At 35.8% G+C, this 16,683-nt stretch overlaps 1 protein-coding gene across 4 annotated transcripts in view; it reads right to left on the reverse strand.

Annotated features, from left to right (window-relative positions):
* The window catches only part of LOC136031796 (mutS protein homolog 4-like), a 116,880-nt gene that overhangs the window by 67,545 nt on the left and 32,652 nt on the right, over positions 1 to 16,683 (reverse strand). For 3 of the 4 annotated variants that reach the window (XM_065711593.1, XM_065711591.1, XM_065711589.1), the window contains 2 exons: positions 8,553 to 8,744; positions 2,392 to 2,540 (listed from right to left, as the gene is read on the reverse strand). In XM_065711593.1, coding sequence (XP_065567665.1) covers positions 2,392 to 2,540; positions 8,553 to 8,744 — 341 coding nt within the window. The remainder of the gene's footprint in view (positions 1 to 2,391; positions 2,541 to 8,552; positions 8,745 to 16,683) is intronic. The other variant, XM_065711592.1, reaches the window with a different exon arrangement.

Below are 16,683 nucleotides of genomic sequence, written 5' to 3' on the forward strand. Positions count from 1 at the left end.
AATATAAATTAGCAATCAACAAAGCACCGAGACACAAATGACGACCGGGACACAGGGAGTATAAATGACGACCAGGACATAAGTAAAAAAAAAACTAAAAAAACTAAAAAAGTGGTAAAAACTACAAAAAAACTAAAAACTAATAAAAAAAGTAAAAAATCTAAAAATCTAAATAAACTAAAAAAGAAAAAAAAGAAAAAAGGAAAAAAATAAAGGAGAAAAACAAAACTAAAAAACGAATGTATATACAGACCGGGACACCGGGATACAAATGACGACCAGGACACAGGGAATATAAAAGAAGACCGGGACACAGGGACACAACTACAATGGGGACGCCGGGGGGCACAGGGGGATATAAATGACGACCGGGACACCGGGACACAAGGAATATAAATGACGCCCGGGACACTCAAAGAGAAATCACAGACTGGAACACCGGGACACAAATGACGACCGGGACACAGGGAATATAAATGACGACCGGGACACAGGGACATAACTACAAAGGGGACGCCGGGGTGCACAGGGGGATATATAAATGACGATGGCGACTCAGGGAATGGTCGATTAGCAATCACCATCAACAAAGCTCAAGGGCAATCATTAGAATCATGAGGTATAGATCTGAATACGGATTGTTTTCCCATGGACCATTATATGTTGCATGTTCAAGAGTCGGTAAACCTGAAAATCTATTTATATGCACAGACAATGGGACAGCAAAGAATGTTGTATATTCGCAAGTTTTACGTAGTTAAAAACATAATATATATATATATATATATATATATATATATATATATATATATGTATATATATATATATATATATCTATATTCACAGGTGGGACATAGGGACACAACTACAATGGCGCGTAACTAATATGGCGCGTAACGACTGGCGCGTAGCCACCCCAGCAGCTAGTATAGATATAAAAATAAGTTGTCTGTGTGTGTGTGTGTCGAGTGACGTCATGTTTGTGTGTCGACTGACGTCATATTTGTCGACTGACGTCATTATAAGGATTGAGCTGTATGCGTCATGAAGTTGTTTGTCGAATGACGTCACGTTTGTCAACGTCATAGCAAAAATGACGACAACTAACTTCATGATTAAATATCTTTAATGACGTCACCGTCATAGCAAAAATGACGACAACTAACTTCATGACGTCAGTCGAGACAGCAACATGACTTCACCTGACAGACAGACACACAGACAGACAACTTATTTATATATATATAGATATATATGTTTTTAACTACGTAAAACTTGCGAATATACAACATTCTTCGCTTTCCCATTGTCTGTACACATAAATAGATTGTCAGGTTTACCGATTCTTGAACATGCAACATATAACTGTCCATGGGAAAAATAATCTGTATTCAGATCTATACCTCATTATTCTAATGATTGCCCTTGAGCTTTGTTGATGGTGATTGCTAATCAAACATTCCCTGTGTCCCCATCGTCATTTATATATACCCCCTGTGCCCCCCGGCGTCCCCGTTGTAGTTGTGTCCCTGTGTCCCAGTCGTCATTTATATTCCCTGCGTCCCGGTCGTTATTTGTGTCCCGGTGTCCCAGTCTGTAATATCTCTTTGAGTGTCCCGGTCGTCATTTATATTCCCTGTGTCCGTAACGACCGCGCCTAAGTGTGCAGCAAAATACGATACATAGGTGCTGAAGAATGAAGCAAAAAGTAATAGTCCCACTTATCTTCCCTACTTACCTTAAGTCCCAAGCTCCATAACCCCAAAATGAAAGTATGCAAGAGAAGGTGTGAAGCTGTGAATGATATAAATATATGTAAAAATAAACAAAAAAAAGGTAAAGAATATGTCAAAAATATGGGTCAGAGTATTTAAACACTTTCGTCAAGACTTAAGAAAAGTCTTTGCTTTTTTTATAGTTCGAAAATGATTCCTGACTTCCCAAGAGCCTAAAGTAGCTTCTTGGGGCTCTTTAGGAGCTAAAAGTTCGAAAAAATTATGACAGATTTTCTCACATCGAGCAACTGTAGGGATTTTTGTGTGTGCAATTTTAATGCCGGTTTATTAACGGCTCTCTTTTATTCTTCAAATAAAAATTCTTTATACTTATAAAGAATTTATATTATTATATTATTATTTATATTATTTACTCTATATTATTATTATTATATTATTTATTCCTCGAATTCTTCAAATCTCTTTGATTCTTTTATTTTATTCTATTATTTATCGATTTCCTTATACTTTATTTGATTATCTATCCCATTCTTTTGACCTAGCATTTTCTTTTCGCATAAGGGCAATTTATTCTTTTTTCTTTTTTTTTTAGCACAAAAATAAAAAAAAACATCTTAGACACTTTTAACTTTTGTAAGCAACAAAAAAAAAATACCTCTGACGGAGAGAAAACATTCAGTTGAGTAATAGTTCTATTATACATAGGTGAGTCGGGTATCTGACAGATAATCATTTTTGGAGATGTCTGGAACAAAGCAACCATGCCTACTTCTCCACGGGCGTAGCCCCTCCCTTCAACCAAAGCTGAAAATAGAGTGCTTCATTAGAATAGAGCTTCTTAATAGAAAACATCCATTAGACGCAAATAGATGTGCCGCGCACAAAATTTTAATAAATAATACAGAAAGCACAAAATGGCGAGGAAAAAAATTCAGACCCTGTAAAAAATATTCGAAAATGTACCTTATAGAAGTTCAAAAACTACATCCACACCCCCCTGGCATGACAATGCACCCCCGTGCATTGTCATGACAGTGAGAGATTAAATTTCTTTAGAAAATCGAAAAAATCAACATTACAGATGATGAATATGCAAGAGTAACATTTCCAGAGATGATAGAACTCAAAGAAAATGCAAAAATAAAAATGATATTTGGTGACGAGGGCCACCTTCTTGCTTTTCGTTCTGGTAACACGTTACCTGATGATAACTTCCATTGCATCTTTTGGGTATGAGCGTTGAACAGAAGGTAAACAGAAGTTAAAAAGAAGAAAGTACTAAAAATTGGACAAAAGTTGTGTATGACCCAAAATGGATTAATGATTATTCTACTGATTGCAAACTAAGAGAAGAGAATGGCTAGACTGTCAAGAGAGAACATGATGAATTATTTTATGGAACAAATTCAAAATTTCCAAAGCTGTTCAATGGCATTAATTATGTGTAATATTGTGCGTAACATTATTTTAAAAAAATATTCATTACATTTTGCATTTAGGACATTTTTTCAATACAATGGAACATAATTTTTTATCTTGGATTCTAAACTTTTTTAACATTATTTTATGGGACAGATTCAAAACGTCCAAAATTATTCAACGATATTAATAATGGGTAATAATATTTGTAACATAGCTTCAATAAAAATGTTACATGACAATTTCAGTAAAAGTATTCATTTCCATTATGTTGTTACGTTTCCTTTATTTTTAGAACAGTCTTATTTCTAATTTTTCAAGAAAATAGAACAGGTAGGTCAAAGGCATATAAATAGAATTTTCAAAAACTAGAGACACATCAACATAATTTTTCAACAGCAGGAGATGTGCGAACGGGAATTTTTCCAAAAACAGAAACGTGCGAATTGGATTAATTTTTTTTCAAGAGTCAAAACCCTTGGACAGAATTTTCAGGTTTGTTTTTCCAAAGTCGACACAGGCAAACGGGAATTTTTCCTAAGTCAGAAATAAACGAACCAGATGTTTCTTTCAAAAGTTGAAGAACCCACAGATTTTTTTCCAAGAGTTAAATGCAGATTAATGGAACTTTTTTTCAAATTTTTCAAAGTCAGATACAGGTGAATAACATTTTCCGATTCAGAAGCATGTGAACCTGATTTTTTTTTAAAGTTGAAAAACACAAACATAATTCCTTCGGGACACTCAAGTCAAAGACATGTAAATGGGATTTTCAAAAGCTAGAGATACATCTACAATATTTTTCAACTATCGGATACACATAAATGAGAATTTTTTTCTTAAGTCCGAAAGGTGCGAACCGTATTTTTTTTAGTAATAGGCATACAAATAGAGGTTTTTCAAAAGTCAGAAGTATATGAACGGTAATGTTATCAAAAGTTGGGCACATAAACAGCACATTCAAGGTTTTTACCAATGCCAGTGAAACAAGAACCGGAATTAATTGATAAGTTAAAAGAAACATACAAAATTTTTTTTTTCAAAAGTCAAGGGCAGATGAATGATACTTTTTTCAACAAGCATTGAGACACGATCGTTTAATAGATAGAGACGGGTGAATTATAGGTTTTCCAAAATTCAGAGACACAAGAACATGAACTTAATAACAATCAGAGATAAGAATGGGAATGTCTTCAAAAGTCAGAAATTAGCGAATTGTATTATTTTTTCAAGGGTCAGAGACATTTGAACATGGATTTTATTGAAGAGTTAGAGACAGATGAATGGAATTTTCAAAAGTCAGAGACATATAGACAGGAATTTTTTTTCCTAAGTCAGAGATGTGTGAACGAGAATTATTCTCAAATCAAAAATATGCAAACTATTTTTTTGGAAGCTGAAAAAAGATAAATTTATGAATTTTTTCAAGAGACAGGTGAATTGGATTTTTTAGTTTGTTTCAGTCAGAAATAGGTGAATGACATTTTTCTAAAGTTTTTTTTCAGAAACATGCGAAAAAGAATTTTTCAAAGAGTTGAAAAATGCAAACAGAAATCTTCAGGACACTAAAGTCACAGACATGTGGATAGAATTTTCAAAAAGGTAGAGATGCATCAACAAGATATTCCAACAATCGATGCAAGTGAATGGGATTTTCTCCAAAGTCAGAAAAATACCAATCGTATTCTTTTTTTAGAGTTAGAGATGTATGAATTGAGAATTTTCAAAATTCACGGGCCGGTAATGTGGAATTTGAAAAATTCAGATATATAAACATGATTTTCAGTTGTTTTTTTTTTTACCAAAATCAGAGAAACAAGAACACGAATTTTTTTAAAGTCAAAAACAAGCGAACTCAATTTTTTTCAAAAAGTTGTAAAAGAAAAAAAGAATTTCTTCAGGACACTCACAGTCAATGATACGTCAATGGGAATTTGCAAAAGCTAGAAATGCATCAATAAGATCTTTTTCAGCGATCGTAGGTTCTGGGAGTTTCTCGGCACCATTACGACAGCTCGTTGCTTCCGAGAATTTCATAATTTGTTTCCGGGAATTTCTTGGCATAGTGCCTCTCAGTGTCTTTTGTATTACACGGACGCTGTAAACATTTCAGTGAGAGTGAAAGTCACCATCTGGTCTTGTTGTTATATTTTGAGTTAATTCTTTCAGGGAATTCTTTGGCATAATTCCGATGACAGCCAATCGCATTGACATGTTTGCTAATCATGCTGTTGATGAAATAACACAATGAATCCAAGCAAAGCCCTGACCATCTGTAGAGCCTGACCATTAACTGTGTTTAATTGAACAGTGATTAACTGCCAACATGTTTAGCAAAAGAACTTATGATAAGGATTCTAATATATCAAAAAGTTCAACTTCTATTCAGAATTCTTCCAAAGAAGAGAAAAAGTCTTACTTCAGTTCTGAATTCAACTCGAAGTAACATCTCCCGAAATTCTAGGGCTACTGGTCAGATATGATTACCCTTAGCAGAAAAAAAATAGAAGAAAGTGCAACTTTTTTCTTCTTTGAGAAAATTCAGAACTGAAGTGGAGCCTTTTTTTTCTTCTTTGGAAAAATTATCGTTATAAGTATATATATTATTATTTCAAGACATGAAAAAAGGTAAAAAAAAAAATTAAAAAAGAAAACAATTTCACTACAAACATTATTTTTCTAACAGGAAGTATCGTGGCTAACGTATATATATTATCTTCATTTCGTATTTCGATAATATTACAAGTGAACTTCTTTCGTTATAGGTACATTTCGTTTCATTTTAATACACAAAAAAAGGTTGAAAAAATTTCTAAGCCTCAAGAATTTTTTTTAAAAAAAATTCTAAGTTAATAAAAATAAAAAAAATTAAAGTTCTAAAAAAATTGTGATTGCAAAAAAAAGGACAAAATTTGGGGGAGGAACATTGGGGACCCACGTAGGTGGAACATGGATAACGATAAGTTCACTCTAAAAAAATTGTTGATCCTAAAATCTCAGGCGTGCCGGCCGGGCCCATCTATAGCATAAGGGAGGGGATGTCCACTGCGCCCACAATGTCAATACTAATCTTAGTTTTGACAAGATAACTGATGTTGTTCACCCCCTCCCCTCTGCCCAATAGTAAATTACACCTCTGATTGTGGTTCAACAAATTACATAAATATTCGGATCTTGTGTATTTTTATGGATAAGAACTGCACAAGTTATTTAAGTTTTATAAACAACCCTAAAGATAGCGCTGGCTTACAAAAAAAGGTGTTGAAGGGGGGACAATTAGGTCGAATTCAATTCAGTTTCTTTTCTATAATAAAAAAAAACATGCAGTTTACCCAGTGTTCCTCAATTACTTCTTGCATTTCAACAAAACAATGGCGTCAATTCACAAAAACTCACAAAAAAGAAAATATGCTATCATGGCAATAGATACAACTGGCGAACTATAGCCCAAAGTAACCGACGCGTTAAGAAGTGTTTTTAACTGTTTAGAATCATTTAAAGGTAAGCAGGAATGAAAACTATTATATAGATTTAATTTAGGCCTAATAGTAAAATTTTATTGCGACAAAACCACTCAAAAATGCCGGCAGATTGAGGTAAAAAGTAAATCATTGGAATTACCGTTGTCAAAAACCATATACGGAAAAATTACAGTCCCCCATCTTGTATAAGCAAGGAAAACCTTTTCTTGAATGTGTATCATTGATGTCTCATATTTTTCTTTTCCCCTCCAGGCGATCATATCAAACCAGTGGTCTTAGAATATTGAAAGAGGGCTCAATTAAACCAACATTGTAATATCCAGGTCCCTTTTCAAGTAACACAAAAGTTCACTTCAATATGAAGTGGTATTTTCTGCCATTTTTGTGCCGCAATACAGAGATGCATCCCCAAAGAATGCCAAAACGATAGGGTAAACAAATTTTAAGATTTCAAGGAAAATCATTTCCCTTTGTTTGGTACCTTTTTTGTAGTGAAAAGGCTGAAAAGCAGGGTACATTTTAGTCTATGAGGCCAAAAGTCCTTGGAGGTAGGCTTAAAATCCTCCCTCTGGTATGCTCTCCCTCAAAGACTCCTTAGTAACCGCCACTTCTCGGAGATACCAGTGATAATGCACCCCTCAGACTCCTTATCTCTGTGTAAAAGTTGCACATACCTAATGGAAGAGTTTGCAGAAGGTAGGAAGTAAAGCATCCTTAACGCCCTGTTTTAACAATTAAATTGAAAAAAAAACAAGTTTTTTTTAACTGAAAGTAAGGAGCGACATTAAAACTTAAAACGAACAGAAATTACTTCGTATATGAAAGGAGATGCTCCCTCATCAACGCCCCGCTCTTTACGCTAAAGTTTTTTACCGTTTTAAAAAGTAGAGTTAAGAGAGTTTGACTCTCTCTCTCTCTCTCAAAAAAAAGAATTAATATACAAATTTCATTTTAATAATTTATGTGCGGAGAGCCAAAACCAACATGCATTAATTCAAAAACGTTCAGAAATTAAATAAAAATGAATAATTTTTTTTAGCTGAAAGTAAGGAGCGACATTAAAACTTAAAACGAACAGAAATTACTCCGTATATAAAATGGGTTGTCCCCTCCGCAATCCCTCGCTCTTTACGCTAAAGTTTGACTCTTTGCCACGATTCTACTTTTTAAAACAATTAAAAGCTTTAGCTTGAAGAGTGAGGGATTGCGGAGGGGACAACCCATTTTATATACGGAGTAATTTCTGTTCGTTTTAAGTTTTAATGTCGCTCCTTACTTTCAGCTAAAAAAATTAGTTTTTTTATTTAATATCTATAAAGTTGTCTAAATTAAAGCCGAGACACTCGTGACATATCTCTATATTTGTAAAGTTCTAAAAATCAGCGCATTCTACGTGACTTTTGAACCTCTACGCGCCTAAAGCCGTCGCAGACTCTACAGTGGGGTTATATGATGTTTAAATGGGGGGGGGGGATTTTTCTCGATTTTGTCTATAGAAAGACCAAAACAAAAGTATTTTTAGAATCTAAGCGGGGATGCACAACCAATCCCCCGAATTGGCACCCCTTTTGAGACATTTTACATAAAACTACCTGAAATGGAGTCGTGTCATTTACCAAATCCAACGTAAAACCAATTTTAGCACTAATGTAAAATGGTTGCACTTGTGCCTGTGCGATGGCTGAATGCGGAGGTGCCAATAAGGAATTAATTACACATTTTTTTTTGTATCCGAAAGACATGCCCAAGCCACCTAAGACGCTATTACAGTACACATCATACATTGAGTAAAATTAAAAGGCTTGGTCCATAAGCCGTGCTACCCAAGTTACGACCTTATTCGGATACTCTCCCTAATGTGCCTAAGTTGAGTAATGCACCGTCTAAACTAACTTTAAAACTTGAGGCACCTTACCTACGATAGAAAGGGGTTCAGCTTCGGAGCTTCTACCAGAAGAGCCAATGGAGCGGCGTGGAGTAGCAGAGCGAGGTGTACTACCGCTTCCAGAGAAGCTCCTTGAAGCCGATCCATTAGAACGGGAGTTACTTGGCGTTAGACGGTTTTCGGGCCGAGCAAATGAGGCTGCAAGAACCTCACGACCACGTCCTAAAAAGGGAAAAAACAGTACAGGAATGAAGCACAGGTTTTCAAAAATATATTTTTTTTTTCATCTTGATTCCTAATATTATTATTGACCTATCCTGTCTCTGTTTTTTACTAGCCTTTTATTTTTTAATTTATGATCTATTTTTTCAGTTTTTCGGTTTTTCGTATGTATTTTACGGCACTTGGTATTAACCAAGTGACATATAGCAATCGCAAATTCTGTCGGTCTGTTTGTCGGTCCCGGTTTTGCTACTTTAGGCACTTCCAGGTAAGCAAGGACGATGAAATTTGGCAAGCGTATCAGAGACCGGACAAGATTAAATTAGAAATAGTCGTTTACCAGATTTGACCATCTGGGGGGAGTGGGGGGCCGGTTAATGCGGAAAAATAGAAAAAAATGAAGTATTTTTAACTTACGAACGGTTGATCAGATCTTAATGAAATTTGATGTTTGGAAGGACATCGTGTCTCAGAGCTCTTATTTGAAATCCCGACCGGATCTGGTGACATTGGGGGTGGAAAGTTGGGAGGGGGAGACCTAAAATCTTGGAAAACACTTACGAGGGGAGGGGTCGGGATGGAACTTGGTGGGAAAAATAAGCACAAGTCCTAGATACATGATTGACACAACCGGGACGGATCCGGTCTCTTTGGGGTAGTTGGGGGGGAGTTGGTTAATCCTGAAAAATTAAAAAAGAGGTATTTTTAACTTACGAAGGAGTGATCGGATCTTCATGAAACTTCATATTTAGAAGAACCTCGTAACTTAGATCTCTTATTTTAAATCTCAACCAGATCTAGCGTCATTGGGGGGGAGTGGGTGGGGGCGGCAATCTTAGAAAATACTTAAAGCGGAGAGATCAGGATGAAACTGGATAGAAGGAATAAAAAACAAGTCTAAGATGCGTGACTGACATAATCGGGCCGGATCCACTCTCTTTGGTGGAGTTGGGGGGGGGGGAAATTCGGTAAAATGAAGTATTTGTAACTTACGAACGGGTTACCAGATCTTAATGAAATTTGACATTTAGAGAGATCTTGTGCTTTAAAGCTCTTATTTTAAATTCTGACCAGATCCTGTGACATTGGGGGAGTTGGAAGGGGAAACTGGGGTTCTTGGAAAATGTGAAAATTGGGGAATTTTTTTTGTTATGAATAGGTGATCGGATCTTAATGAAACTTGATATATAGAAGGATCTTATGTCTCAGATGCTGCATTTCCGACTCGAATTGGATCTGGGGATATAAGGGGTTGGAGGAGGGAAACAGAAATCTTGGAAAACGCTTAGAGTGGAGAGATCGAGATGAAACTTGATGGGAAGAATAAGCACAAGTTCAAGATACGTGATTCCCACAATTGGAAGGGATCTGTTCTCTTTGGAGGAGCTGGGTGGTGTTAGTTTGGAAAAATTAGAAAAATAGAGGTATTTTTAACTTAAGAACGGGTGACCGGATCTTGGTACATTGGGGGTATTTGGGGGGGGGAATCAGAAATCTTGGAAAACGCTTAGAGTGGAAGAATCGGGATGAAGCTTGGTGGATAGAATAAGCAAATGTCGTAGATACGTGATTGACATAACCGTACTGGTTTCGCTCTCTTTGGGGGAGTCGGAGGGAGGGGTTCAGTGCTTTGGCGAGTTTGGTGATTTTGGACGTGCTAGGACGATGAAAATTGGTAGGCGTGTCAGGGAGCTGCACAAATTGACTTGATAAATTCGTTTTCCCAGATTCGACCATCTAGGGGCTGAAGGGAGAGGAAATTTTTTAAAAAATGAGGTATTTATAACTTACGAGTGGGTGATTGGATCTTAGTGAATTTTGATATTTAGAAGGACATCGTGACTCAGAGATCTTATTTTAAATCCCGACCGGCATTAAGCCTCTGATTTTCCTTTTAAATCAGTCTATTGATTCTTAGAATTTTGTTAGAGCTAATACCATATGAGCTCTTGGCTATTAGCTCTTATTGCCTCGTCACAAGTGCCATATGAGCTCTTAGCTCTTGTTCTTACTAATCATTCCGATTTCACTCGGGTCAAATTGCAGGTTTTTTTTCATATTTGACTAAATGTCAATAACTGAGAAAGAAAATATAGTTGTAAATAAGCAAAAAAAGTTTGGAAGAATAGGAAAATAGGTCTGCGAACCAAGATTAAAATATTGGAAGCTACAATGATTACAGCGGTAAAGTATGATTCTGAAGCATGGGCGTTCCAAAAACGGAGGATGAATTGTTTTCGAGAGAAATTGCCTACGCATTGTTTTGGGTACCCGACTGACTGATCATATCTCAAACAGTAGGCTTTACGAAAAGAGTGGTTCAATCCCGATTTTTAGTGCTATAATGAGAGAAAGGTTGAGATGGCTTGGGCACATTCTGCGGATGATAGATGGAAGGTTGCCAAAGATCGTCTTTTTCGGCCAACCGTATAAAAAGTCAAAGAAAAAGCAGGTCGTCTCCAGTTGGGGTAGGAGGACGTCGTAAGAAAGAATTTATGGGAAATTGGAACTTAACGGGCAGGTATTAAGAGGGAGACTTTGAATAGATTGGGATGGAGGAGGAGCGTGCATTACTGTCTTTGCCTCAGGCGGCTTGGAGCTGCAGTGAGTTTTTAGCAGTAGCAGGCCTAGTAGCAAAAAAAGAATGTACCTTTCGTTCAGTGACAAATATCCGGAAACGATCAATAAAATACACTGACATTTGTGTCCATATTTGTCCGCAACAGACGTTATAACTTAGAACGAGCAAAAATTAGCACTATTAAACCCTTTACTATTGATACTCGGGTACAATCCTTTCCTTCCTTAAAATACACAAGAACACAAGAAATAAAATGTAGATTTTAATGTTTTGTTGTGAAGATTGGAAAGCATAGGAATACAAGGATCATGCTCAAAATGGTTTGAAAGTTATGTGAATGGTATGCTTATTCATGATGTCGCTTCTGCCCAGTTTCGTGTAACTTGTAGGATCCCACGAAACTCGGTGCTTCGTCCTCTTCCGTATTTGGTATATGCTGATACGATGAGGTTTTATGCTGATACGATGGTTCGGGCACCTGCTTCGAATGCCACCCCATCTACCCGCAAAGACGATCTACGACTTTGACCCTATCAAAGCCGGTTGGAAGCGACCTCACGGCCAACCGAAGAAACGTTGATCCGACAGCCTGTCCAAGTTTTTGACGATGGAAAACATCAGACAGGGTGAAGAGCAAATACTCGCCATGGACCGAAGCGGATGGAGGAGGCAGACGTCACTTTCTATGCCGAAGCAGCGCCCGGCAGGAGACTTAAGTCAAATAAGTCAAAGTCATGATGAGGTTTTACCTGCCAGATTCTTGTCTGACCTCGTTTACTGTTGACACAGCTTCAACATTTTCTATTCGGTATTTTACATGAACTGATTTTAAAGGCTAATTGTTTTTTTAAAAGTTGTCATGTTTTTACTACTTTAAGCTTACCATGTGTTAATATTGCGAAGACTAATTTTATTTTATATTCAATAGTAGGTGAGTCCAGGACAATGATGGGAAAATTGTGTTTGCGAAGGAGCTAGTTAAACAAGTGTACAAGACGCGATACCTTGGTTTCTGCCTAGATATCAATCTTTCATGGAAACGACAGAGTGATATTGCTGCAACGAAAATTGCACGAAGATTTGGAGCAATTTAACATTTCAAGAATTTTTTACGACCACAAATTTTATTGCTTTTATATGATGCTTTAGTACACCCTTATATTTCTATGAAATGCTAAAGTCAAGCTATTTTTATCCAAATCTTAAGCGAGTGCAAATTCTTCATAACAAAGTGATATGACTTATTGGCGGACACTTGGAAAACGTTAATGACACTGAGGTGTGTTATGACGAACATAGGCAACTGCGAGATTATCAAGCAGGAATTTTCTCATATCTGTATTGGAATTGTGTCAGTCCTGAGGTATTTCATGGTTTTATAGAGAAAATAAAGTACTTCATAGTTATAGTACTCACAATACTGATAATCTAGTCACTGAATACAGAAATGGAACTAGAGCAGGTTTTTTCGGTCGGATAACTAGGTCCTAAGGTCCTAATTCTCTTCCAGAAAGCATCCGGGCGGCGAAGCTTCTTGGTTTATGTATGAGTAAAACAAAAAACTTTCGTTTGGGTCTTCGCTAATAGATGTTTTTTGTTATTTCTTTTTCTTTTCTCTTTTCTTTGCTTTGGTTATTTTTTTCCTATTTGTTAATTTATGTTTCTATTTCATGTTTTCATGTATTCATGTTTTTATTTCCATGATTAAAGATTGGTTATTATTTGGTTGTTATATTTCCTTTTTTGTATGTTTTGTTCGTTTTTTAATCATTTGTTACATATGTAGTCGTCCAGTACTAAGTGCTTTCATGCCTTTCTTCGGGCAGCCACTTGGATTAATGTTATGTTTTACACGATTTTGTAATTAAGTGAATTGAACTGAAAATTGAACAGTGATTTGAAAAAAAAAGAAAGATGTATCTTCCCTACTCTATAGTGTTGCCACAGCTAAGGGGAGGTTTAGGAGAGGGGGGAGTAATGAAATGCTTAATCATTTGCTGGGTTGAATTAGACAAGAAATTAACCTCTTGAAAAACAAGAAATACTGCGAAAAGTTTCAGTTTTCAAATTCAGTTTTAAGCTTTCTTGCAAATAATAGTACAAGGAAACATAGAGCCGTATCTAGATTTTTATCCAGAGGGCAAGGGGAATGAAGCAGAAGGTGTTGATCTATCATGGAATTTGTCCCACGGTCTCAATAAGATTTTTCCAGCATTTTAAAACAATTACGCATCGGAGGAATTTTTTTTTTTAAGAGGAATAGTTTTTTTTATACTTGCATTTACTTTTTTACCTTATTACCCACATACATACATACATACATACATACATATATATATATATACATATATATATATATATATATATATATATATATATATATATATATATATATATACATATATATATCTATATATATAAAAATAAGTTGTCTGTCTGTGTGTCTGTCAGGTGACGTCATGTTTCTGTGTTGACTGACGTCATGAAGTTAGTTGTCGTCATTTTTGCTTTGACGGTGATACAACATTAACAGCTTTTTTCGCTTTGCAAAAATGATTCTTTTGCAAAAAAAACTGCTGTATACTGAAGTGCCTTCGTATTACACGTGGAATACTAAAAATAAAGTATTTGAACGTCGAAAACACGGTAAGTCAGTCGACGGCCAACCTACCATCTTCAAAGATACCACGATACCACGACACTACACCGTTCACCCCAATCAACATGAATGCCTGCTTTTGGTGAATGTACCCGGTCCGACATCCTTTGAGTATTTGAGAACTGTAAACGGTACTATACATGACACTTACCGTAGTGCATGCCAAGCTCTGAATTTATTGGAGAATGACCAACACTGGGATAACTGCATCAATGACGCGTGCGAAACGTCAACCCCAAGTCAAATTCGTGCATTGTTTGGCATCATTTTAACAACTTGCTCTCCATCAGCTCCTACAGAGTTATGGGAAAAATATAAGTCAAAAATGTCCGAAGATATACTCCATCGAAAACAGTTAGAGACGTCAGATATGACTTTTGATTTTACATCAGAAATTTATAACTACACTTTAGTTATTATAGAAGATTTGTGCGTACGTATGGCAAACAAACCTCTTCAGGATTTGGGAATGCCTTCACCTAACCGTATCGCTGCTGTTTCGACATGTGTAGAATTGGATCGTGAACAAAGTTACAGTACGAGTGATCTATTGTCGTATGTACAAAATAACATTTCCAAGTTAACGTCGGAACAAAAAGACATTTATGATACGATAATGCATTGTGTCGATAACAACGTTGGAGAAATTTTCTTTTTGGATGCGCCAGGAGGTACTGGTAAAACATTTGTGATAAAACTGATTCTGGCATCAATTCGATCAAAAAATGATATAGCGTTGGCAATTGCGTCGTCCGGAATAGCCGCAACATTGCTGCCTGGTGGAAGAACTGCTCATTCCGCTTTGAAATTGCCTCTGAATTTGCATTCTACAGAAACTCCCACGTGCAATATTTCCAAATCATCTGGGATGGGTAAAGTATTGCAGCAATGCAAACTTATTATTTGGGATGAGTGCACAATGGCACACAAAAAATCGCTCGAGGCTCTGGATCAATGCTTGAAAGATTTGAGAGGGAAGTCGAAACCCTTTGGCAACACATTAATATTGCTTGCGGGAGATTTCAGGCAAACATTACCTATAATACCTAGATCAACTCCTGCAGACGAAATGAATGCTTGCCTGAAAAATTCTAATTTATGGGCACACGTAAAAATATTAAAATTAACTACAAATATGCGTGTCCGATTGCAAAACGATGACTCTGGTCAAACATTTTCAGATCAATTGCTGACAATTGGAAACGGAAAGCTCCCAGTAGACTCAATTTCAGGACGTATACAACTACCTGCTGATTTCTGTAATTTAGTGACGTCCAAAAATGAATTGATTGAAAAAGTATTTCCGAATATTCTAAAAAATTATAAAAATAATAAATGGCTAAGTGAAAGAGCGATTCTCGCACCCAAAAATATAGACGTCCACGAAATCAACAATATTGTTTTGACCAAGATTCGAGACCAGGCAGTCCTTTACAAGTCAGTCGACACAGTTTTGGAACCAAATGAAGCGGTTAATTATCCATCTGAATTTTTAAATTCCATAGATCCTTCAGGGTTTCCACCACACGTGCTACAACTAAAAATAGGCGTACCAATAATACTTTTAAGAAATATCAACCCACCAAAGCTTTGCAATGGCACGCGACTTGCCGTAAAAAAAACAATGGAAAACCTAATGAGGCCACAATCTTGACAGGGCCTTATGAGGGTGAGGCTGTTCTTATTCCTCGCATTCCCATGATTCCAACGGATCTGCTTTTTCAATTTAAAAGATTGCAATTCCCAATTCGATTAGTATTTACAATCACCATTAACAAAGCTCAAGGTCAATCATTAGAAAAATGTGGTATAGATCTTAATACTGATTGTTTTTCCCATGGACAATTGTACGTTGCATGTTCGAGGGTCGGTAAACCTGACAATGTATTAATATGCAGCGACAATTGGACAGCGAAGAATGTTGTATATTCGCAAGTTTTACGCAGTTAATTTGTATTGTATCTATCTATCTATCTATCTATATAAAAACGAGTTGTGTGGATGCATGTTTGTTTGTTTGTAAAAAGAGCGTTTGCATATGACGTCATTATTAGTACATACGGCTTTGTATATGCACAGACAATGGGAAAGCCAAGAATGTTGTTTATTCGCAATTTTTACGTAGTTTGAAACACATATATAAATCTATCTATATTCACAGGTGGGACACAGGGACACAACTACAATGGCGCATAACTAATATGGCGCGTAACGACTTACGCGCGCGGGGGGGCTTGGGGGGGCGCGAAGCGCCCCACCAACTAGGTGTTGGGGTGGCGCGAAGCACCACCCCAACAGCTAGTATATATATATATATATATATATATATATATATATATATATATATATATATATATATATATATATATATATATATATATATATATATATATATATATATATATATATATATATATATATATATATATATATATATATATATATATATATATATATATATATATATATATATATATATATATATATATATATATATATATATATATATATATATATATATATATATATATATATATATATATATATATATATATATATATATATATATATATATATATATATATATATATATATATATATATATATATATCATGAAAAGAGAAATCACCAATGCAACAGCACAAACACAAAAAAAGAGAGACAGAAGGAGAAAAGGAAGACTGTTTTCCTAAATTAGT

The sequence above is a fragment of the Artemia franciscana genome, chromosome 10 (genome assembly GCF_032884065.1).
Source record: "Artemia franciscana chromosome 10, ASM3288406v1, whole genome shotgun sequence".
Taxonomy (NCBI): Eukaryota; Metazoa; Arthropoda; class Branchiopoda; order Anostraca; family Artemiidae; genus Artemia; species Artemia franciscana.